A 25,059-nucleotide genomic window follows, 5' to 3' on the forward strand; every position below is an offset into this window, starting at 1 on the left:
TCTACGAAATCCCGTGTAAGGATTGTGATGCTGTTTATGTTGGTGAAACAAAACGAATGTTTAAACAACCTGTGCATGAGTACAAAAGAGCCGTATACAACGCAGATACAGAAAAAAATGAGATTGCGGAATATAGCTGGAAGAATAATCATGTTATTGGCTGGGACAATAAAAAGATCATAGACCAAGAGTCTGGTTAGACAGCAAGAAAAGTAAAAGAAGCCATAAATAGTATGATTATGATCATTTCCCGTCGATGACAGCTGCCGCTGTCAAAACGTATCCGAGAATAAACTCGCTTGTTCATGAGCTTATAATATTTATATTATTTAATGACAACGACTGAATAGAAAAGTGGTAATATTTCCGAAATAATTCTTACCAGATACCAGATGCTTGATACTAGATGCTGACAAACCCGTGGATTTTTCCACCGGTTAACAACTAACGATTATTTGTCTACTAAGTTATGTCCAAGATTGTACCCACTTTTTTAATTTCGTTACATGCTCTGTATGATAAAGTTTGTGTGCCGGCTGTGAGGAGTGAGGGAAAGCAGAAGGAGAGTGGTGGAGTAGCATCAAAAGCTGGCGAAGAGAGATAAGAAATTTGCCTGATGTTTTTCTAAAAATTTTGAAATGCAGATTGCCTTGCTGAACGAAATAAACTGGATATACATTGTACAAAATAACAAACGGACGTCGAAATAATATCTATTTCTTATTACATTTTCTACAAAGTGCGAAATAAAGCGACAACACTTTTCTTTTTAGGTAAATCGTGTTTATTTCACCTTCTGACAAAACCATATAAATTGAGAAAAAAAATGCAAAATTTTGGGAAAATTGCAAAATTTATTCCAGCAAAATATTATGACTAGCCAATCTAGCGAAAATGAATTTTTTTAAAAATTATTCCCTTTGACAGTTGCTATTAAAAAACAAAACTAAACAAATTCTACAAAATTATTATAAACGATAATGTATATTCAGAAATGACATGCTATTTGTTTTTATGCATCTTGTGGTCAACAACAACCGCGTAAGGACGTCTCAAATGTTGATGCTAGAAATAAAAGGAATAAAGAAAATAAGAGTAACTAAATCAAATGTGCACTACCCCATTCATTAAAACATTTTTTCTGGTTTGAAAAGTTCTTTTAAAAATCGGTGTTACAATGTCACCAGAAAATACAGGCTTAATAACAGATTAAAGATGGCGTACCTGATGAGCTGAATAAAAGGAAACATAGAATTCAGACCATCCACCAGTTCGAACACGCAGAAGATCGTATTTCTCTGGATTCTTTAATGCCGCGTTGTAACTTGAATGGTTTGCACAAGTAACTAAAAAAACAGCACCGGAATAATAACTGTTACGAAGGCAGACCTAAAACTTTTATGGAACATATTCTACAAACTTACTGGTGAGAATATTTCCACCCAAGCGTCTTTGACCTTTTGCATAATGTTTTATGAAGTCCGATAAACTATCCTCATTCGTGTTTTCATCAATTGTCAAATCAATCTCAGAACCATTTGGAAATCCGGTTTTGATGGCATCGATGTCCCAATACTTTAACAATCTAAAATAGTACAATAATGTACGAAATCTTGTTCAGTATTACACCGATGAAAATTAAAGAAACATGCGCGTACTTGTATATATTTTCTTCTCGTCGCGGTAGTTCCGGCAAATCTTGTGGAATTGGACCAGGACTCATATCAGAAGCAATTGGCTGACCTGTAATGGTTAGCGAAGGTTAAAATTGTTTGAAGAAAAGTTAGTAACAAAGCAAATGTCCAGAGACAGGCACCTACCTCTTCTTCTACCATCTGCAGATGCCCCAATACCAAGCCCCCATCCGACATAACCTTCAAAAGATCCTGATCCTAACATAAAGTTAATAAATTTGGATGGATCGCTTGTCGTGCCATAACGATCATTTAGACTTTTTAGCAAATCCTTTAATGGATACTTGTCAGAGGTTGTTACTTCTTTAAAAGCAGCAACACATTCGTTTGAAAGCCATTCTGCGATTCCCTTGATTGTTTGTGGACGATAGCTGGAGTGAAAGTTTTTAAGGCTGTACTTTTCCTTAGAGCGCTGACCTATTTTTGGCAAGTTGAGCACGAATTTTCGAGCCAGTTTCATATTTTCAGAGCTGATAGAACAGCTCAGTTGGCCATCGGCTGGATCATGATGTGGTTCTTGCAAGGAGAAACCCCAATCAGCATGCAAGGTTTTTACCATCTGCTCGAATGATAACATCGATTTCTCACCGAAACACAATTCTTGAATTCCATAAAGAGAATCAACCGTATTGGCAAACGAAATCAACATGCAACCAATTATTTTTATAGCAGCACCACCATTGTAGATATCTCGACCTGTTTCCAAGCAACCGTCAATCATACATGACAACAATTGTGATGCGTATGCTTTATACATGTTTCCATAGTTGCTAAGCAACCCGAAGATGGCGTCATGAATTTGTAATCGCAGATGTTTGCCAAACTGCTTCTTCAGATCTTCCATATTTCTGATGTCACCAGAACCAGGCCGAAGTTCCCTTGACACAGCGAAGCCTCTCATCCCGGATGGACCGGCTTCACTGATGGTAGCCCCGCGGTTAATTGTCATCTCCAGAACTTGTAACAATGGGACATAACAAAATGAGAATTCAGTTTTACCTGGTACAATTGGCTCGTAACAGCCATCACTGGAATAGTCGATTGCATCATTTTCACTGATGTTTGTCGACACAAGGGCAGGGATCAGATATTCATCCCTGAGCAATACCGGATGTGCACCTCCACTTAAGATTGCTTTACTAGCCTCCTTAATCAAATCAACGTCCATATCAGAATGAAGTCGCAATGATAAGCATGGTGCATTTAAAGGTAATCTTCGCGCTGCATTCAGACAAAGTTTTGCAATCGCGATTCTGGATGCAGAAGGTGGCTGTTTTACTCCATTTTTGTCAACTGAATATCCACCAATAGTAGCTTGCTGAACCCACTGATTATTACCATCTCCTCGACCGAACTTACCATCGCTCCTGTATGGGACTGCTATGCACCCAACAGCGTACAAATCTCGTCGCGTCTGCCGGTTTATTTGTGCTCGTTCGCCTAACTTGATCCAGAAGCAGTCGATGAGATCTTGGTTGTTAGGATTTGTAGAATCAAAGAATTCTTCCAGTATGACATCCAGCCTTCCAATAGAAACTGGTTCACAACACAGATGCAAAGAGATATGCAACACCAAAAGCAGTTGAAGAGCTTCCTGAAGATCTCTCGGTTTGCCTGTGCCATCTGTCTTTCCATCCCCGGAGTCACCATTTGCTAACCATTTTAGGCGAGCCGCCATTGCTGTTAAGTTGTCTCTCTCCGATTTTGGTAGAGTAAATCTAATATCGTCCACACTTTGCCCTTTAGATGCTAAATGTCCAGCAAGCGAGCCATAATTCTCCATATACTTTTGTATTCCAACAAAAGCAATTTTGCAACTTTCCAAGTACTCCCTTTTTTCTCCTTGTGTAGTAGGATCAAAGCTACCAATCATTACGTCTAGTTCTTTAAGAAACGCTGGAATTCCTTTTTGGATGATTTTTTTGTAATTTGGGACGACGTGGCCAAAACCTGATGTTTCTGATAATTTAGCCGAGTAAGCCATTATGTTTTCAGCGGAAAGTTCTGTTTCAGTGTCTTTCACATAATATGGCATTGCAATCTGCCCAACACCCAAGCCGAATATGGGCATTTTACCAGCTAGTAAATCCTTCGGATCTATTTGAAATAAATCATTGAGCCTGCCATAATGATTTTCAATATCATTAAATTGGTTTGTCGTAAAGATGCATTCCAGGGATAACCTGATAGTCCAAGCCTTACGAACGACCAAGGAAAGGGACATAATGTTAGGCAAAGTTGCTTTAGGAGCTACATCTTCAAGATGAGGTATAGGGTGGCATGTCTTCTCCTGAAACCAAGTGTGATCCCATTGCTCAAACATGGCAACCAATAAGCTTAAAACTCTTCCAGTTGGAGGGTCAGGATAAGGCTTGTACCCTATTTTACGATTCTTAGAATCACCCATCCTGTAAAGGTATTCCTTGTGATTGTAGAACAGATAATCGTTGGCGGAAGGCTTGATGTTCCAGTGATCCAACAGCAGATCGTGGTGGGGATTGTCGCCAATGGTAATGGTTTCGTCGAATTCCTTCATTGCAGGCACATAATAAAATGCACCATCGGTAGTAGTAACAGTTGAAATCAACAAGTCATTTGTGACCGACTCTTGAGTACCAACCATGTTTTCCAATAATTTTTTGATATACGTGGTCGACTTTGCAACAGACATGTAAAATATACCATCTTCTTTGTTGGCGCCGCCAAACCCACCCTTATGTTCATCATCAACCTCCACAGCAAATGTCATTGAAAGGCGATGTATCTTAAAATTGGATCGAGCGTTGTGCGAAGGTTCTGTAACATGAGCGCATTTAATGTGAGCTCTTTCACTCTTCGCCATTACTATTGTACTATCCTGATGTCGACCCAACATGCGCGATATGTCTGAAGAATTCTTTTGCCCCAAAATATCCCATGTGAAGAGAAATCTCTGATGCAACATGTAGCTCCCGCCTGGCCACCCATTTACACCACCCACGCAGCCAGTCGACTCCTGAATTATCATTGGATCAGTTTTGTTAGCCAACCCATCCACAAACAAGCCACTAATAACATCCTTCGCATCACATTTCTGTTCCTCCTTCTTCAGATTGAACTGTGAAACAATGTTATCCACTTCAGCTTCGAATTCATTTACTCTTTTGGTGAAAAGGGCATCACCAGCTTGGTTGGTACGTACAGCGATGATACAAAAACCTGAAAATAAATATCGAAACAGGTACGTGTTATTATCACCACAAATACGAAGCAAATAAGAGCTTGCTGGTTAGAGCTATTTTAGAAGTAAAAACCTTGGCGCAAATAACTTCAAAATTTATTTTTTTGCTTTTTAACTTTCGCGAATAGAAAGAAAGGGGAGGAATGATTTATATATGATTTATATAAAATTACACCTTGCCTTGGTGTATATAAAGACAATCAGGGACTGTACATTGGCTCTCTTTAAGCGGCTATGGAGAAATTTAAAAAGAATTGCCCTTAAGCATTCGATTTAAAAATTTAATCCAAAAGTATTTGCAATTAATTGTGATACGAGCAGCTTTTAAGTGAGAATAAAATTAGATCAGGAGAAAAATAAAACATACAAGCGTTTTACCTGCAGTATTCACAAATTTTTTACTGTGCGGAACGATATACATTCCGTCGTCTCTTTGCTCTAATTTGCCAGCTTTTTCACGCCATCCTGAATTGTTTTTGTGTACATCTTCCCACACTTGTGGATCGAACCCTACCACAACATTAAACTGTCTAACATTGAACTGTTTCCATGTATTCCGGATTAATGCTTTCAACGCAAGACATGCCTATTGCACAAAAAAATTGTATTATTTGTAATTTAGGGATTCATGCATTGGAAATAACAATTTATGCTATAGCGGTTAACCCCCTGTTTTTAAGGGTGTTGCGGTAATTTTACCACTGCCATATAATTTGAGAGATGCAAAAACGCTACGAAACTTTGCATAGTAACTGATAAAAAGAGAAGTGTTTAACGGCGAAAAATTAATGCTGACGTTATCATATTACAGCTTTTTGCAATATCTTCGGATTCTGTCATAATTGCCATGTCAAATGACAAGAAAAATTAGATCATTTATAACAATCTATGTTAAAAATGCTATAACGAAAAAAAAAGAGATCTTATTTTTAAAAAACCACCCTTTAACGTTGATGAAACTAAAAATTTAAAAACTATGAATTTTGTTCTACGGAAATAAAACTTTCCACTTTCCACAAAGTAAATGCCATAAAATTTCTAGCCTATACCTCATCTGGAACAAAGTTTTAAAAATAAACTGAGGAGAGTGGTAAAATCACGTCTTCCCTTAAAATAAGGTTAGATGAGGACATTATTTATGGTAGTAAAAACAGTTTTAAATTTTTATCATACTATCCTGAATCGGACCTTGTTATTTTTATGAAGAAGTATTAAGTGTAACTTAGGAAGAATTTAAAAAAGATGAGTGACAATTTAGAAAAGCGTGGCTAAGATTATAAGAACATCTCGTGCTAGCTCGTGGTGAAGCTTAATAAACTTTCTAATCCAAGTTAAAAACATCCAGGCTGCGAATAATTTGTTTCTTTAAAAAAAGAGGTGCTGTGAGAAACTAACACAAGTAATGATCTCTCGTAGAAATGTGTGATTTGGTATGGGCTGCGGTCCGTCATGGTAGTAACGAAAAGGGGCGCGAATAGTATCAAAATCAAAGCCACCACAAATAGTGCGCTATATTGAACAAAAGTTTTTGTTTATGTATCGTTTTTTTGCGTATAGCAGCATTTTTTTGTTGTTTTCTTATTATCGTGTAGCTTTATATAGTATACCCAATATAATGAAACCAAATGAGGGTGTTCATTGTCTTGAAATTATTGTTTTGATTTACTGTATGTTGACAATGTTATAATGTTCGAAATTGACTCGAGTTGTGTGCATTCCACAATTATCGAAAAATAGTCACAACTTTTAATATTTTTCAATTTATTATCATCTCTTTCTTTAAGTCTATGCCTTAATATTTTCTATCAGATTCTATCATTGTATATTTTATATTTTAACAAATACATTTTTATTATTTATCATCATAGTGTTGTGTGAGTGTTCAAACCGCTTCAGTTCTTGTTGTTTTTACATGAGACATTAGAAATTCGATTGACAATACTTTATGTTAAAACTTGACATCCATGTGTATGTGTACAAATCAAAACATCATTTTACGACGTTTCGGGTGTCATACACCCATTTTCAAGTAAAATAATTATACAACATGTCTATATAAACAAGAACGTTGCCATAGACACAAGATATATAAGCATAATCAATACAATATTTAAGTATAAAGTATGTGTACAATACAAAGTGTGATTAAACCGGACGGTTTTCTTGTTAATTTTTTTTTATACGAGACCATTTTCAGGGTTTAAAGGTACAGTTTTTTGTTCGCAGATAAAATAAAATAAAATTTCTAGCTGTCATGTAGCGGTTTTTAGTTTCATGTTGACTTTGGATGTAAAGCTAAATTCACACTGAAAACGCAGTTCCTCGCGGCGCGCCACATAGCCGAATGACTTTTGTATTTTTTTTGTTCACATTAGATTTTACAAAATGTGTGGATGAAATTCCTATACAGACAATACGAGGTGATTCAGTAGAACTTTAAAAACAAAAACAAATCCAGAAATGTTTCTAAGTGTTCAAATTTTACTTTTGGTTTTGATATTACAAACACAGAATCGAAACTATAAACTTTACGAAAAATGAAAGATATTTCCGTGTGTTATTTTTGCGTTTTTAGTATATAAGAAAACAAATTAATGAAGCTTCGGCCATTTCCAACTTTATTGTTCTTACAAAATTGTTCTTACTTTTAAAAGGGAAAGATACCATTCTTATCTCCAAAGCTCTTTGGGATTAAAACGTTGTCTTAAAGAGCTCTGAGGTCGAGAATGAGAAAGATACCTGTTAAGTATCTGTTTTAAGCCTTCACTAAATTTTGAAGCCACACACAAAAATAACAATTACAGGACCATGTCAAAGAAACAAAAACAAAATAAAAACTAAAAAAAGAAAACTTACACCAGATTTGTCTGTCGTTTCTGTTGTCACTTTCAACACGTACATATTTCCATATTTGGGCTGCGGATACAGCAAGCCCTCTTGCATAAGAAATTCAGTTTCCTCCGCTGCCATTTCCCTGCAGTCCCAGTTGCTTATCAAAAACAATCCAAAGTAAAGGCTACTTGCAAGCCTTTGTGGAAAATTTGAGCTAAATGAGCGAGATGGACCCGTATTTATACAACAATCGTTAGGCTAATTATAGCTTAATTTTAATATCAGACGGACACGATCTTTTTTCAACCAATCAGTTTTCGTTTATATATAATGAACTGCGAGATTTTAATGGATTTTAAATGTAAATACGAGTTAATGGTTCTCCTTCGCAGTTGTTAAATATTGTTTCCTGGACCGGGTGGATGTTTACATTATTCCACTTACCAAAATAAAATTAACGTGATTTAAGAAACACAGTTTTTCAAGACAGAATTTGAAAGTAAAGAAAATCACTTTTGTGTTATCTCCTGCAACAAGAAAATAATAAAAGCAAACAAAATGGGGACTTTTTACATGCTTGATTAATCTTTCTATATTAGATATTATCAAAACATCAGAAAAAAACTAAACTTTCTACACATTTTGTTTGTCAAGGTATAGTGATAACGAAAGGAATAAACCCTTCTTCTTGTTCCCCGTTCTCCGTGTCCAACTTTCTTTGACCGCCAAACCTAATAGTGCCCAGGGCGTTGGTAAAATTTTAAAGGAGCGTTCATCTCCAACAATCATCCACACATGATCTGACTAACAAAACCGGGAGGCAGGAGCATCCATCCTATTTGCTTGATGCGATTTATAAAATGTTAACTATGCAACGAAAACAAGAAAAATAACTTCGATTAGCAATCGGGGAGTTGTTTCAAATCTCATGCTCATTCGCTCATTTCAGAAATCGATTTACTGGGCCTAATGAAAAGGGGGTATTTATTGAAAATTTTTTTAAATAATATAATAAAATTTATTATGAAATATCGACTAATATTGTCGGCCCAAATGCTATATAATAATAAAAACGTATAGACATTTTTAATAAGAACACCAAAATTCTAACCAGGATTTTATTCTTGCATTCCAGCATGATATTCTTATAAACCTTATTCTTATTGCAAAAGAAAAAATTTAATATACTGAATAAATCATCAAGGACTGTTTTTTTCGTTCACTGAAAATTATATGAAGAATACAATGACTTCTGTAAATCTAGTCTCTATCTGGATAATTGTGAAATCATCAAGTGATAAATAAACAAACAAATAAATAAATAAAATAGTAATAAATAAATAACACCAGATTAACCAAACAGGAATAACTTGGATTTCTCAACAGAAGTAGGAATAAGCTTATTTTAACATTTCTATTAGTGACAATCCAAATTCAATCAAAGAAACCGCAAAGCATTCCGTGACGTCAATGCATAAGCATCGTTGAGAATAAGAACTCCCCCTGTCATGAGGACACTAGAAAGTTAACATGGATTTGCAACTAGAGAACATACAACGTATCAAACATTTTAAAGAGGAGAGTAGAAAAAGGCAAGGCTAAAAGAACTTCATCCTGTTTACAAAAACTAGTAACTAAAATAAAAACATAATAAATATGGAACATTACAAATGTCCTTTTAACCATCTGAACGCGATTTTTTACTGAAAAGTCATCCAACTGACTCGTTAGACAATTGGTATTCTCACGCAGTCGTACGTTGAAACTGAAAAAAAAAGGTTCTGGGACTGAATTTTTTCATGAATAAAAAACAATCTGGGACATGAAATCTCCTTATAACTCTCTCTCAAACTATCAAAAATCATTTTTGCTTGTGGTTCTTTAACTCACTAACCTACGATGACTGTTAAATGACCACTTTGTTTCCAGAGCCAATTTCGCTTTTGTGTTATGGCGCCATCTTTGATAACGAAAAGCAAAATATTTCTACAAAACAAAAAAAATAAGGCTACCTTATAAAATATAACGAAAATATGGCCTCTTGATCTTTATTGCTGTGGCTGACGACTTTGGCGAAGCTGCATTTGCAACAAAATCACTAATTTTTTTTCGTATTTTTTATATGGAAAAAATATTCCATCAGCAAAAGGAAAAATACAAACACTTCTAAAACGTCTTCCTCATGCGTTTATTTGAAGCATTACGGTGAACACTAAAAGTTCCCAGAAATATTCTAATATTGTGAGCTGATCATTAAGAACAGAATTTAGCTGAATTATTCAACAAGTAAGGATTAAGCAACATTAAGCTGTAGCATTGAGCTTTGGCCCAAAAAATGTGTACCAGTATTTGCGCGTTTCATTAAGACACTCTTGTTTTCACGTTGTCAAATGTATCGCCGGTAATAGGAAGGCATGTTTCTGGCCATGCATGTTGGGAAAAATATGTCTTGGGCTCGTAAGAACACATATAAAAATACAGTTTTAAGAGAAAATCGTCTAAGTGAATTGAAAAAAGTCAAAGTTAGCGATTTCTTTTTTTTGGCCAAAACTCTAATCTTAGTGGAGGCTAGGGTTGAGTGCGTGACTACTTTATTGGGGAAAAAAATGTCTGAAAAAAAGTTTGTACATCTCTTTGTCCAACAAGGTCGTTTACTGGGAGAAGGGGTGTCGTCTTTAAATAAATCAACAAATTAATTTCCATGAAAGGAATTTAGTAACTTTGCAGATTTGTTTACAGTTTTCCACGAAAGTTTTAATTACCAGGGTTTGGGGAGGAGGGGGTGAGTTAGCCATGGGTACTTGCTAAAAAATTTAGACTTATCGAAAGTTTTTCGCAGTTTGACTTATCGAGCAAGTTTTACACGAAAGCATTATCAGTAAGATTTTAAATTTAAGGAGAACTCAAAAAGAGTCCATGTTTCTGAAGTTAATTTCCGGGGGTTCGAGTTATATTCAAAAACCGTTCTTTACGAAGCAAAATTAATTCTTTAACTAAGCCGATAAACGTTATCTTTAAACAATTATCACTCTAATGCGCTGACGTAAAATGTACTGTCTTTTAATATGAAAGAGGAAATTCGTGACGAGCCATATCTTTGAAACAATTATCGGTCTAATTCCATGCTATCAAAACTAACACAAAACTGTTTTTTTATCAAACGGTATTATTTTGATAGTCTGTTGCTGTAAAAGAGGAACTTCGTAGAACCTAAGTATCTCCATCGTAGAGCACTTTGGGACTTCCCTGTGATAATGCTTAGAGTGAGATTCCATGTTTAGGATTGTCTAAAAAAATTTTAACCAGCGTGATTCGGAACAAGAATCTCAATATTAATAATACCTGTCGCCTGTGCATCCAAATAGTACTCAGATCTCTACTTTGTGATAGAATTGCACGAAATAGAGATATCCAAATATATTTACGGCAGGCGTTACACTAAGGACCGGAATGTGTACCATGGGTGATTATCTGCTATATTTATATCCATATTTGATCTCTCGTGCTAAACCTGTCCGAATCTTTCTTGTGATTGGTAGCTCATACTTTTACAAGTTTCGATAAATATATTATCACACTTTTAGCCATGTATAAATTTTAAACAAACCTAATTTTATGTTTTTGACTACAAACGTATATCGAGAGGATCAACCCAGAGTTATTTTTCACTTATTGATGCGCGGTAGTCACATATCAGAAAGCAAAAAATAATTTTGGTTAGCCAGCTAACTAGCTTGCATGACTTACGCCGTAATGTTATTCAAGGTTTTGATTTAATCACGGTATACGCGATTGTTGAAACCGGTTTCAAGTTCATCTGAGGTTAAGAAATCTTTAATAGGACAATGTATTTTTCAGTAATGTTGAAAACTTTATTTTTATAAATTTTTAATCTTATGTGAATTAAAAAAATTGCAAATTCAGGAAAAAGTCTTGAAACATTTGTCATTTCTAACATTATGTTTCAATCCACGCCCCAGGATCTTTTGGTCCCTGGGCCGTTATTACGGAGCGACACGCTCCTCACAAAAGCAAACTGGAAACATGGTTGATCCAGCCCTTGGACGAGTGTTAAATACCGCAAGCAATTTTCCAGTAATGTGAAGACTTAAAGCAAAGTTTTTTAGAGAAGAACTATGGTGCCACCTCACAGAGAAAAACCATTCCTACATAATTTTTTTGGTGGACAACCCATTACAACAAACGCCAGCACCCTGCAATGTTCTGTCGCTTCCATACCAAGTCGCGATTGTTAAACCGCAAAGCGTTTTCTTGTTCACTTTAGTAGTAAGTGAATTTACTAGTCGTTAGCCCGTGGAAAAATCAACGGGTTCGCCGTCCTTTTTATACCGCATTGCGTGCGTCTCGCTACCTACGCAGCTAAGCTACCATTTTGCGTTACAGACTGACGGACGGACCGACGTATACTGGTATTATAATATAGATGCTGGGCAACAATGTTTATATTGTTTTCACCAAGCCGGCTTTTACTAAGGTGCAGTTTGTGTTATTTTAGCTACCCAGTTAGAAAATGATAGGTACGTATTTACCTATAAAATTTTAAATGGTCAAGTCTTTATGTTATTTTGCACTCGTGAAATTATAAAGTTTATTGATAATGGCAGTTATTCTGCGCACAATGCAACAATATCGGTAACATTCAATTTTTGGTAAGTTTACAAACTATAACTTTTCCCAATTTTTAGTCCAATTGCAAAATTATTTATCCCCGAAATACTCTTCAATATGCCATTCGTTAAACTTAATCCTGAAAACAGTGCATGTTAAAATAACACAAGCTCCTCCATAGGATCTTCAACTTCTAAAAAACGGGATTGAGAGTATATGCTTTTCCATTCATTCACTGCTAACAAAAACACGAGCCGAGACATTACGACCTGTGTGAAAGAAATGAACCCTAACATAATTATATCTTCTTTTTTTCAGTGACAAAATATTCTATCTTGTCGTAGATCTGGACGTAGAATTGACATTCAAGACAAAGAAAGAAAGGAAACGAATAAAACAAAGCACAGAAATTCACTGATATTTTTTTTTAACAAAATTTAAATATTTACTACCTAATACAAAATATGTAAAAATATATAAATAAATAAATATAAACATGCAATAAACACATACGATTCTTTTAATGTGGTAACTTTAATCTCTTGATAATCGATTTCATATTCCAGGAGTGTTTATGAAGAACGGAGGAGTGCACCGTTCTCCATACCAGTGGCGACAGAAATAAACTTAACGTGGTTACTGATAAAATGGTAAGATACACCTAAAAATGGATGGAGTCTATATAAATTTCTTAACTCAAATTTATACTAGGGTTATTATAGTTTTTAACTGGACAATGCAAAAAAGAGATGTTAAGGAAAACAATTATTCCTGATAATAACAACTCCCTCCTCCTCATACTTAAATTGGATAAGATAAACATACCTCTCTGCCTATCAAACCGTATCTTCTGGCTCGACTACCCAAAACAAACGAGAACTCGCTTATCTGTGCCAAACCTGCCGCTACTAGCCATTTGGACTGATTTCCAATTGGTAGAAGTTGATGCAAAACTGTTGACGTCAGCAGAAACTAGAGTAACAAGTAAACTTTTGGTCAATAACACATGACGAAAATACCGTCTTGAATTAACGACTATACGTTCTCCTTATAAGCAACTCCAATTTTAGAATCAGGTCTTAGGTTGCTACAGGGCCTTTTTGGGCTTTTTACTTAGGTGGTTGATTATCACCTACTTTTTTAACCAACACAATACTGGCATTGTGAACCTGAACCTGGGCCTTTTAACACACGTTACGAAATTATCTCCGAAGCACACTATATTGCCGCTATGATATAATGCTGCTTGTGGGAGGACTATTGCTATTATTCAACTAGATAAGCTCTCCTAAAATGCTGGGGGTAAATATGTATACTAACCTTCGTGGATATTACAAGGAGCGTAATTGGAATGAATATAGCTATCTCAGAGAAAACGAATGAAGGAAAAATGTGGAAACCTGAAAACAAAAAAGAAGAAGATGCAATATTTATTCACATTTACAAAATTGTAGAGGCACGGCATGTATTTGTCTGCAAATTAACACTTTCGATAGATTTGTAAGAAATTTGAGTTCAGCTCTATTTTCATAGCATCTATCACAACAATTTTCGGAAGTGTCTTTTTTGTCGATTGCATCCATCATTTTTTTGTTCACCTGCGGACGTCTTACTTATCTGGGGTCCAACTAAACGAAAGTATACTGTACTACGACTATTTTTAATATCAAAGCATTTTTAGACATTGTTCCACTTTTTTACTTGTCATGATATCCATTACATGTAAAATTACATAACAGTAAGAATTTTTTATAGAGCAGACCGTCTGGTCTTCAAAATCAACTCTGGATCAATAAACTTTCAAACAAAAGCCGCAGCAGTTCACTAGCGGTCCTGGCGTTTACTTCATAAACACAAAACTTCAAACAATAAAAACTATAAATTAAATCCTTCTAACCAATAGAAGCAAAAAACAGTGCTGCAAAAAAATCTTTTAGCGGCTCCACTATGACCGATACCTAAACAAACGTAAAAAAGAAGCTACTCTACGCAACCAAATAACCAACCGTTAATTTATTAATTTATTGAGATGAGCAAAGTCAGTGTTTATCTTATTGACCAGTTAAATTTTGTATATAATGAAATTTAAACAGTATGTCTAAATGCAAGTAGCTTGAAGAAAAGAATCAAAAACAATGTTGCATTGACATAATTAGCCAGCGTAAGTTAGGCAACAATGCGTTAAGTACCTGTTTAACAGTCTGCTCACCCATAGTTCCAACAATCCCACCACAGATGAAACAACCCAATTCCATCGACACACCAAAGTATTCAGTAAGCTACGAATCAGAAATGAAGAATTACTAAGTGGAAATGATATTCATAGCATAACAGGACGCTAGCCACAAAAGCGTTTGACTTCCAGAATGAAATCTGCTAGTTATAAAAAGTCACCAATATTGCTTCTCATTGATAAAGTAAACAAAAGAAAGTGAAGCAAGTATGCACAGTTAGATGTGCTTATCAGGGCATGGAACGCTGCCGAAAATTTATTAAAATTTTTCCAACACAGTTTTTGTCTGATAAGGTTTTATTTTTAGTTGGGAAGGATGTCGTTGGATATAAAATATTTAGCGACCATGCCAAAAAAAGAAAAAGAAAAAAAACTCTCAGTGTCTGGCGTCTCCGACAAACATTCCTCTTCTTTTTTATATTATACCCGCTGGATAATTTTTACAAAAATATTTCCAAAAATGCAAAAGATAAATTCATAAAACATAATTATTCATCCTGTTAAAGGGGCAGAGCAACCAATTAAATTTTAAATTTTATATTACCAGTAATTACGAACTAATACAAATAAACAAACAAACCCAAAACAAACAAATAAGCAAAGGCTTAGAATATAAAGGTAAAATCATCAAGACAATTTATTCCAGTAAATAACAAAGTTGAAATACTGAAACAACCGTTTAAAGTTAAATGACGAGATGCACATACCATGGTGATGGTGAATAATAAAGTTGAAATTCCGAAAACCAAAGTTTCATGTGAACCAAATAAACTTAAACCCCTGAAATAAAAGAAACAGCATTTTTTTAAATGCCAAAAAATTACAAGATTAGATTATAAAATGTCATTAAATTCTAAGACATTCCAATGCAAGAAATGTAACAAGCTCTAATTCTTATATTGACCACGCCTTTCACTTGAAGACAAAGCTGAGTAATCGAGAAAACTCTTGTTTTCAATACCTTTTTTTGCAATTAATTGCAGTGACTTCTGTAAACTACTTAAAAAATAGTGATTATTTGCATTGTTGTCAGTTAAAAAACTCAAGTGAGACATGTGGTAGTGCATTTGACATTCTCTTATTTATTTATTGACAGAACTATCTAAGGCATTCATCTCGTATCTCAAACAATTCCTAAAGTTACTCTGGCTTTTGGTCTTAGAAAAGTTAATACCAAGCGTCTAAATCTAGCAAGAAAAATGAAAAAGATGCATATTTGAAATGTCTTACAGTAACTGTGAAGAGATTCGAACTAAGGAGACTTGTGGAGGCGTGCATCCTTAACACAAATGACCAAACCGAAAAACCTAACGTCCTAAGTCTTAAGTCTAGAAGTGGAACAGGGTTAAAAACTCCCATGCAGTAGATACATATAGATAATAATAAAACCTACCTAAATACTTTAGCTGCTAGATATTTGGATATAACAAACGCCATAAAACATATTCCCATCAGAGCAAAAGCCAGCTCAACAAGAGTAAAAAACAGTTCTTCGGCGGGACCTGTTGCAAATAAAAATGTGTTATGAAACTATACCTTGTACATCTACTCAATATACACAAACTTAAAATTCAGTTAAGACACACAAGCAAAAGAGCAGCAGCTAGAAGTTATCGAATCAATTAAATTAATAAATAAGTAAATAAGATTGAAAAAAGCACAAGCGATTGAAAAAAGCACAAGCGATTGAAAAAAGCACAAGCGATTGAAAAAAGCACAAGCGATTGAAAAAAGCACAAGCGATTGAATTTATATTGTTTATTAGGTATTTAAAAAGAAATTAACATGCAAAGCGAAACAAGTAGTAATTTCTTTTGCCAAAGTTTGGGCAATATTGTCTGTTGGAAATTCCCTCTATTAATTACTGCAGAAGATTTACATTGCATTTTTTGGGTGGAAAATTTAGAAATTTGTGCTGGGCAATAAATGCAATTCTACATACCTCCGAAAGTACCATGGAACCAATCATGTAAGGCTCTGTTTACTGGTACATGCGCAAACGAATGACCTTTCTCTGCATGGCCTGCAAGGATTGGAAGAACAGCCATAAAAAGCCCAAGTAAAGAATCTTGAAGAAACAACATAGAGAAAAGCAGATTCCAATAGTCATCACTAATGCCATTTTCATGTTCTTGTGATGCTGTAAAAGACAGAAAGTATAAGAACACATGCCATGTGAAAAGAAGATGCCTGATCCATTTTATCATGACAGGTGGACTAAGTCAAAAACTTTCTTTCCGACATACCACATAGTTGAAATAAATTCATCAATAGTGAGAGTATTTTAATTTTTAAACAAGCACAAACTTCAAAAAGCGTCATGGTAAAAAATCTCCAATATTCCACATAGTTTAAGCAATTCATACACCAATTTTATGGAATGTAACAATAATGGTGTTTTTAACACTGAAAAACTTACTGCATATTAAACAGTCAAAAAAATACACAATTAATTTTATAAATTTAATTTTTACATTATAAAAAAGCAACAACAACAAAACTGAAACACTTACGTTTTTTTGACTTTTTATAATTATCAAGGAACTTTGACACCATGGGCGTACTACTGAAGGATAAGCATAAAGTCACAAAAAAACTTTGTCTGGGTAAAATACCAAACACTGTACCCCAGAACAGTCCAATTAAAACAAACAAAAGCATTGTTGAAATTGTTCCAGTTACAGCTTCACGCAATACCTAAAACAAGACATGAAATAAAGTGTTTTATTGAGAAGTCACAGTTTCTTAATTTAAAACTGTCTCAAATTCACCAGGTACTAAAAAAGTTGAATAAACAAAATGGTAAGCTTGTAGATGAACTCACCTTTCTTAATTTGTCAGGTGAGAATTCCAAGCCAACGGAAAACAAAGTAAAGAAGACACCAAATTCGCCAATGGTTTCAATTTGAACGATACTCTATATATACAAACAAAAGAGTTAATAGTACATATAATAGTATTTTAATGTTTAAAAGGAAAGTACGTAGAAGTTGGTTGAGTTTTATATTGTTCAACTGTATTTTCTCATTCTGTTCAAAAGCAACAACCCGCTAAAAATGTGTATTAGTATTACTTCATTGCGTTTGTTTTGAAGCTTCAAACTGCATTAAAATTTGAAGTTCAAAACTGGAACCTATTTATAACAATTCTAATGCATACCACCAACTATGCCACCTCTGCTAATAATGATTGCCTGTCTTCAACATGGGATTCCAGTGACATTATTATTTCAAGTCAACTTAAGTTCTTTCACACATACTTCTAAGTGGGCTAAATTTATGTTATAGAGATTCGAAATATGTAAACATATGACCTCAAAACGGATGTCTACTACACCGCTGGCACACATAAAAATGAAAACAAAAAGTGAAGGTATATAAATTGAAAGGTGTAACAAGTAAAAAATTACCTTTATATACCCATACCCAGATGGACCAAGTATAACACCAGACAGAATGCATGCAAAGATGCTGGGCAGTTTACACAAGTTGCAGACCAGTGTAAACATAAATGACAACATAAGCAGATACATTATTTCTTTTAAAAAAATGTGATCAACATGTGTGATAGTGCTATCCTTTGGTTTTGCCAACACAAAGTGATTTGATTCAGAATCAATAAGCATAATCACACCCTCCGTGTCCTCACCACCTATAATAAATATTAGTATATTAATACAGTTTTTAAGTTGTCAATTGTCTGTAGCTTTGAAATATTTTTTCTTGTCATTAGTTTTCATGTTCTATTTTCCACTTCTAAGAAATCTTATGAGTGAGTGCTTTTGCATAGGCAAGAAAAAGTTTGACGGCTATTTGAAAACTTTAATTTTCCATATTTATGCCAATCAATAAAATGCCTTAAAATTTTCTGTCATAAGGAATAAAAATTAAAAAACAACTGAGGTGAGCTGCCTACAGAAATTAAAAACCTGTTGCATTGAACGCTCCATAACTTTCCTCAAGCTGTTTGTACGGCCACGTACAAAGAAGTAACACATCACAAGTTTTTCTGTCGTTAAATGTAACCCCACAAGGAGATCGAAAAATACCTGGAGATTGTGCCGACACATGTAAAGAAGTTCATGAAGAACAGAGACCAGTCACATGGAAAAATAGACTTTGAAAACTCAACTACCATCCAACCCACTGAGTAGCCAAAACGAACAATGAGTGTGTAAGTGGAACTAAGTACTCCCATTGTTAAAATTCAAATCAAAACCTTCATACCATCCATTTCTTTTCCTCCAACTTTGATCACAGTTTCAATGTCAATTTTGCCATTTTGTTCCCTGATTCCATGTTCGAAAGAATCTGCGTTTAATTCACCTTCTAATTTGTCCGCTGCAATCGCAACATCACCTATCATGTCGTGAACAAATTTTTTGATAACGGTATCGTAATTTTTATTTTTTTTATTTTTCATTGTCTCAGTTTGTTCTTCTTTTTCAGCTTCTATAATCTGATTAAATTCTTCTTCTGCTTTTAACATGGAGGTCTTTAACTGCTCTAGTCTCTTTTTGCTAGTTTCTTTCAGTTTCTGTATAGAGCGGAAGTCTCCCTTCAAGAAGCTTTTTAAATTTTCGACTGAATTGTACAATGATGTCACAGAGTCATTCATCTCTCTTTGGAACACGTTAATAGCTTGCAATCGATATTGTTTTGCTTTGTTAGATATCTTTTTATTGTGTTTGACAATATTTATTGTATTATGAAGTTTTTTATCCACAGTAGCTTTGTGAATAAACAAGTTGTCTATATTTAACTTTTGACAAACACTAATTGGCTGTTTCTTTAATTTATCTTGTGGTATATGCACACCAATGCAACAATTCAAACATAATACAACCCAAATAAGCTCCAGCATTGCTAGAGATTGTTTGCCACTACAACTATATACAAAGTAAATTATATGTTTAAAAAGACTCGTGTTTAAGTAAAGGAAAAGGGGTAAATTAGCACTGAACAATCAGATTTCAATTTCAAAAGCACTTAATTATCTCCTGAATTATCAAAAAAGATTTAAAGATAAAACAAACAAATAGCAATAAAAAAACACATTTAAATTTAATAAACTAGATTATATTGATGTAGAAAAATATCATATTTTAATCTATTACCATAGCGACTGAAAACAACAAAAAGAATGTCTTTAAATCTAATGCATCAAAGATAACAATTATTAGCCATTTGAATTACATAGATATTAAGAACATATAATATGACTTGTGATTCAATTTTTAGCTAGAAAAGTTGATATCAGACACAATGTAACAAAGAAAAATAAACACAAAAAAGAAAAGAAAACTTATATATTTACTTTGAGTGTCCTTTGCACAAATATATAAATGACTAATAAATATTACAATTATTTTACCCAAACTAAATCTTACTACAAAAAAAATTCAAATTATTATATTTGAAGAGAATAAGTTATAACCATGCGCTAGTTATTGTACTTCGATTCCTTGCATCTGTATGTCAGACATGCCTTCAATGGACGAATTGACTGCTAACATTGACGCATGCACCATGACAACAAATATTGAGGCACCTGACAAAATATAAATAAAGGGTATAAACACAACTATAATATGTGACAGAATGCTGCTAGCAAGGGGAAACTTAGATGATAAGATTGTATTTGAAAAGCAGGCATTTCTTTGGGTATATACAAGAAAATTATAGCTTGCAATAGGGCAATTTTAATTTACAAACTCAGGTGGCCAGAAATGATAAAAGACAACATGTATTTGTTCTGAACATTACTTTCTGCGTATTTTAAAATATGTCAGAGAAAACTGTAAAATGTGTTGTACGACTAACAAAAATTCAGACGATAACTTTTATAGTAAATCATTTTACAGTTAAATTTAAATCAAAAATGATAGAATAAGAGTATTATAACCTATTATCCAGAAAATTGTGGAGCCTGCTGATGCAAGGAACAGGAGGGGCAATGAGATCAAAAATACCAAGCCATATTGTTCTGTTGTGGACATTTCTCTACCTATAAAGGATGCATTAGAGAAACAAAAGTTAATCAGTGACAATAACATTTCTGTATTCCCTACAACATAATAGCTTGTAACCATAAAATATATTTTATCATGTTATAAAATAAAAAATTCTGAAACCATACCTAAAAGTTTGATGGGTTGTCCCTTTCCTCTTGTTGATATATAATAACATCCACCCATTGATGTTGACAAACCAATGAGTAAAAGTGGTGAGGTTATTCTGGAAAAAACAGTTTCAAAAATTATCCATAAGGTTAAAAAACTAGGACATATAATAACACATTATGTTGTACTTTGAATTTTCATGCAATACTGTCTAACTATATTATATGATTATGTACACGGTCGCCATATGGAAATTTGATTGTTGTACGTGGGAGCTTGTGGATTTTTCCCACGGGCTAACAGTATATTCAATTCAAGGTGAAGAGACAGGCTATTTCGCGCTAACAAAGGACCACCAAACAACCGCGAAAAAGGCTTTTCACCTTTGTGGGATAGGTTTTTTTCTATGGAAAAATAACTGCCACAAGTAGACGTTTCTCAGGGTGGGTGGGTCTCTTTAAAAAGAAACGTTGGACGTTTCTCGTGGCAATGTGAGTATGGATGAGGCCCCTAATGCATTGTCATGGAAGCCGTAAGAAGCTGTAAACCCTTACTTAAAAGTTAATTTAGAAGAGGAAATTGCAGAGTTGCTCCAAAGCCATTTGACTTTATATGGTCCTGCTCTTTTAGCTATCTTTGAATGTCTGCAAAATTCTGTAAAAATTGGCAAGTTGGCTATGCACAGATTAGTCAACAATTTTTAATAAATTCACATTATATAAATTCAACAAACTCACATGCAATAAATGGCCAATAAAACAAAAATTGCAAAATAATTTGCTTGGTAAAGTTTAATATTTGCAAAGACACGTTTGCTGATATCAGCAGCACTAGAAGGTTTTGAAAACCTTTTTGCATTAAAGAATTCTCCCCATGGTCTCACTTCTGATCTTCTAGCAGAAAACCATTGTTTCATTGTCTGTAGTCTTGTCCTATCATCTGTTGATAAGGATGCTGTGGAAAGAGTATTTTCTATATTCCCAGAAATGTCGCTCAGGCTGAGATTCGTCGCCATTTTTAAGAAAATTTGTTTATCTGTTTGCCGTGTTGGTTTTTTTAAGTGTATTATGTGTAACATACAGACCAGAATTGCATAGGTTACTACATTCTTCTTCGTGACCCCTTCTTCACCATCCGGACCCAGCTTTTATTCTAAATGAGATTTTTTATATTTTTTGAGACGATAGAATAGTTCAATACTTTGGTTTAGGCATATTTTCAAAATTTTGTCTCATCTTTTCTTTTTGACGTTTTTAAAAACTATGAAGTGAAAGGTTAATAAAAAATACAACAAATTGGATTCGAAACAAAATACAAAATGAATCGAATATCCGTGGCAGCAGCTTTATGGTTTCAGTATTTTTAATTTATTAATTTCTTTTCGTTATTTTTTTCTTATATAGAAAGAGAGTGGAATTAAGGCAGGGTCTCTCTAATTCGAATTTCAAATTGTCAAAAAATTCGAAATAGAGAGAGAAATTTTGAATTTTTAAAAAAGGGTTTTTTGAGAAGGGTAAGATTTTTATTGTTTATTACTACATGTTTAACTTTCTTTTTTCTTTTAAATTAATTGGTTTAAAAAAATCATCAATATTGGATTTTTTTTTATTCAAAATACGATCTAAATCAACAGCTCTATTTAGATTTTTTAAAGATTTTAAAAATTCTTTTAAGAAGTTAGAGAACAGACTGTAGTTCTCCGACATGCTGATGGCGTTCGCCACATCTGCGAAAGTTGGTTTGGTAGTAACGGTTTAAATATCACAAATTCGAATGGTGCCACTGCTTTCAGGGTTTCCAGAAACCTCTGCGATTATCTCAGCTTCGGATAAGGTGCTACTGATCGATATTTGAAAATCAATATCTACAAGTTCTGCCGTCATTTCATAATCGACATGGAATTTATAATTTATTGTTACAAGATGTCTCCCAATGTCTTTATCACATTCTCTTCGAATTCTAAATCAGCAATAAGATCTTCTTCGTCATTTAAAGCTCTCTCAGTTGAGATTTGGTTGACAGAGAGAATTATACCCGTTGGGATCTGAAAATTTGTTGCAATTAGAGAAAGATTCGAATAACGCTGTGTCGAATTAGATATTGAGATAAACTGGATAAATGTTATCTTACTTCATTTTTCTTTAGTTTTGAAAATAATTTTCCCCTAAATACAGGCACCGGTGCAATAACTAGTAATTATTTTCTGAAAAATGATGAACAACATGTACATTTTGTTTTGTGCTTTGTCCCTGGAATTCGCATGGATGCAGTATCTCGCGTAACTACGTTCTGCGTGAATTTCATATTGTGCGAATTTTAGATTGCGCGAGTTTTAGCATGAGTAAGGTATGTTTGTTTGTGTGAATGAAACCATTTGCACGAGACTTCGATGAAAGAAAGGCTTCGGATATTGAATGCCAATAAAAAAGAATACAACCAAGCAATCGACGTATTCGGTTAGTATTTTAACCGCAAAAAATTCGTTTGCAGTGTCATTTTTTTACCAACACTACTCTTCCTCCGGTTTTTCATTGATAATAAAAATCAAGCTAAATCTCCTTGCTAGTTTTAGATATGATGCTTTTAGCTTAGCATTGCATGCTACCTCAACAAAAAAGGGAAATGGTTTGAATTACAAACATAAAATCTTAAAAACTAAAGTTGGTTCTTTTTAAATGTCCACTTCCCACTTTTTAAATGCGCAACATCCTTTAACATCTAAGGTTGTTGCTTATTGAAAAGTCGCTAGTGACTTACCGCAAGACCTAAGTGTTAAAAAAATAAGGAATCCTCATCCTGGGATCCAGATCGATACTTCTCTAATTAACCATGATATTTTTCTATATTATTAATATAAAATATAATTTAAACGTAGATGAACATATGATAAAGAGAGAAATCCTGTCTTTATTTCTTTTGTTTCCAAACACACAGTGTTCAACTATGTCCTTGTGTGTGACGAAATCCAATTTCATGGCATTAATAATATTGTCCTTACAATGCGCAGAACACAGTTCGAGGAGATTTTGGCGAAAGGTAAATCTGACTAGTTTAGTCTAGTGAATTCACTTTTGAAGTGTTTTTTTGTCAAGCTTATGCTATTAAAAGTAACCCTTTTCTTCAGTGTTTATGGTATTCAAAATATAACAAGTCTAAAACGGCTGTTTAGGATAATATTTTGTAAGGAAAACTTGTCCGAAGAAAAAATTGTCCTACCTAGACGTAAAGACTCTTAATTTTTTTAGAATCCATCAATCGGTAACACTTTATTTTTTAGTATTCCAAAGAAACAATAATTCATTAATTTTGCATTTGAAACCTAAAGATATCTGAAAAATGGTGAGCTTCCACAAAACTTTTTTCACTCCGGGACCAAGCAGGTAAATGACACACTTCTTCGGTTACTTCAGAAGAATTGCGTACGTTAAATTTCCAGTAGTTTTGACCTTTGTCAATATTTGGTGCTTCTTTTATTTCGGGACACATTGCTTATTAAAAAAATTCTCAAAGCCAGTGTTTTGTAAAGTAACTCGGAAAAAGTGTGCTGTAAGAATTTCATTTGGCGGATAACTTAAATGAATAATAATTTTCGGCGGGAACCTTAATTTGACGGGATAAATCTCGTTGGTGCGAAAGAGAAAAAGAACCCCCGGGGACGCTGTTGCTCCTTCTCTCTTGTTTGTTCAAGAAAAACATTTCTGGACCTTAAAATGGTGTATAATCCTTCCGTGTTTTATTTTAAGTGATCCTTACTTGATATGCACCTTCTCATTATTTTTTTTTAAATGCGTTAAAAATAACGAAATGTAGAACATGTATGAAATGTACGACTGCTGGGACTACATGACGATTCGGTTAGTCTTATTTAACAATGCATATAATAAGCGTTGGCTGGTAGTTCTAGTTTAGGCTGTTGTTTATTCTGTAATGTGTCGTTTTTATTCATGAATACACAACCAGATTAACCTGCCTGGCTAGCTAGCTAGCTAGAGCTTTGAAATTCTTTTATGTTTGTTCGCTAGCTTTACTTAGCCAGTCTTCTTTATTTTATTTATTTATTTTCTTCAGGAAAGTTTATTGAATGGTGTGTTTAGGATAAAAATTTATCAGACTTTGTGTTTAGGGGTCATCAATGAAAATTTCCTTGTTTTTTTAGCATATGCCCCTTCTCCCCTTCCTTCTGTTAGTCAGTCAGGGAAATCCTCTTAAGCTGTATGTATAGCCTAGTTGGAGATTTCCAAAAAACGCTGTATCATACAGCTTAATTAGGAGGTAGAAAAAGTTTTACCCCGATTTCTTAAAAAATAAAAATTTTAGCAGAGTCACCACT

General features: G+C 34.1%; 3 protein-coding genes across 4 annotated transcripts; all 3 read right to left on the bottom strand.

Annotated features, from left to right (window-relative positions):
* Positions 1 to 701: 701 nt before the first annotated feature.
* LOC130636264 (probable dehydratase YbiW) lies at positions 702 to 8,047 on the bottom strand. Its single transcript, XM_057445923.1, has 7 exons — positions 7,771 to 8,047; positions 5,293 to 5,500; positions 1,821 to 4,892; positions 1,659 to 1,743; positions 1,425 to 1,585; positions 1,225 to 1,346; positions 702 to 1,065 (listed from the first exon to the last, which is right to left on the bottom strand). Exons 1-7 carry the CDS (start codon positions 7,882 to 7,884, stop codon positions 1,003 to 1,005), a joined length of 3,825 nt encoding a protein of 1,274 aa, XP_057301906.1. The 5' UTR covers positions 7,885 to 8,047; the 3' UTR covers positions 702 to 1,002.
* A 4,734-nt stretch (positions 8,048 to 12,781) lies between these two features.
* Positions 12,782 to 19,765, bottom strand: LOC130636266 (transmembrane and coiled-coil domain-containing protein 3-like). Of its 2 annotated transcripts, XM_057445926.1 has the most exons (12): positions 18,835 to 19,765; positions 18,018 to 18,259; positions 17,433 to 17,525; positions 17,122 to 17,305; positions 16,551 to 16,748; positions 16,002 to 16,110; positions 15,316 to 15,388; positions 14,565 to 14,654; positions 14,273 to 14,333; positions 13,696 to 13,775; positions 13,201 to 13,347; positions 12,782 to 13,036 (listed from the first exon to the last, which is right to left on the bottom strand). In XM_057445926.1, the coding sequence occupies exons 1-12, from the start codon at positions 19,469 to 19,471 to the stop codon at positions 12,896 to 12,898; spliced, it is 2,055 nt and encodes a 684-aa protein (XP_057301909.1). In that variant the 5' UTR covers positions 19,472 to 19,765; the 3' UTR covers positions 12,782 to 12,895. The 2 variants fall into 2 exon arrangements, with proteins under 2 accessions (XP_057301909.1, XP_057301910.1); XM_057445927.1 differs by lacking the exons at positions 12,782 to 13,036; positions 14,273 to 14,333 and having other exon boundaries at positions 13,207 to 13,347.
* A 136-nt stretch (positions 19,766 to 19,901) lies between these two features.
* On the bottom strand, positions 19,902 to 21,789 carry LOC130636277 (prenylated Rab acceptor protein 1-like). Its single transcript, XM_057445946.1, has 4 exons — positions 21,467 to 21,789; positions 20,747 to 20,844; positions 20,513 to 20,614; positions 19,902 to 20,158 (listed from the first exon to the last, which is right to left on the bottom strand). Exons 1-4 carry the CDS (start codon positions 21,742 to 21,744, stop codon positions 20,055 to 20,057), a joined length of 582 nt encoding a protein of 193 aa, XP_057301929.1. The 5' UTR covers positions 21,745 to 21,789; the 3' UTR covers positions 19,902 to 20,054.
* Between the last annotated feature and the right edge of the window lie 3,270 nt (positions 21,790 to 25,059).

This window comes from Hydractinia symbiolongicarpus, chromosome 3, assembly GCF_029227915.1.
Source record: "Hydractinia symbiolongicarpus strain clone_291-10 chromosome 3, HSymV2.1, whole genome shotgun sequence".
Classification (NCBI taxonomy): domain Eukaryota; kingdom Metazoa; phylum Cnidaria; class Hydrozoa; order Anthoathecata; family Hydractiniidae; genus Hydractinia; species Hydractinia symbiolongicarpus.

What these genes read in the sequence shown, in the direction of transcription:
- LOC130636264 (XM_057445923.1), bottom strand. Translation starts at nt 7,884, where the DNA reads ATGGCAGCGGAGGAAACTGAATTTCTTATGCAAGAGGGCTTGCTGTAT. An exon ending in CGAGAAGAAAATATATACAA is followed by an intron (nt 1,586 to 1,658) that starts GTACGCGCATGT and finishes GTACTATTTTAG; the next exon opens with ATTGTTAAAGTATTGGGACA. An exon ending in CCTTTTATTCAGCTCATCAG is followed by an intron (nt 1,066 to 1,224) that starts GTACGCCATCTT and finishes TTTTATTTCTAG; the next exon opens with CATCAACATTTGAGACGTCC.
- LOC130636266 (XM_057445926.1), bottom strand. Translation starts at nt 19,471, where the DNA reads ATGCTGGAGCTTATTTGGGTTGTATTATGTTTGAATTGTTGCATTGGT. An exon ending in CACCTGACAAATTAAGAAAG is followed by an intron (nt 17,306 to 17,432) that starts GTGAGTTCATCT and finishes GTCTTGTTTTAG; the next exon opens with GTATTGCGTGAAGCTGTAAC. An exon ending in CTAGCAGCTAAAGTATTTAG is followed by an intron (nt 15,389 to 16,001) that starts GTAGGTTTTATT and finishes CTTTTATTTCAG; the next exon opens with GGGTTTAAGTTTATTTGGTT.
- LOC130636277 (XM_057445946.1), bottom strand. Translation starts at nt 21,744, where the DNA reads ATGGCGACGAATCTCAGCCTGAGCGACATTTCTGGGAATATAGAAAAT. An exon ending in ACAACCCATCAAACTTTTAG is followed by an intron (nt 20,615 to 20,746) that starts GTATGGTTTCAG and finishes CATCCTTTATAG; the next exon opens with GTAGAGAAATGTCCACAACA. An exon ending in CACAATTTTCTGGATAATAG is followed by an intron (nt 20,159 to 20,512) that starts GTTATAATACTC and finishes ATATTTTGTCAG; the next exon opens with GTGCCTCAATATTTGTTGTC.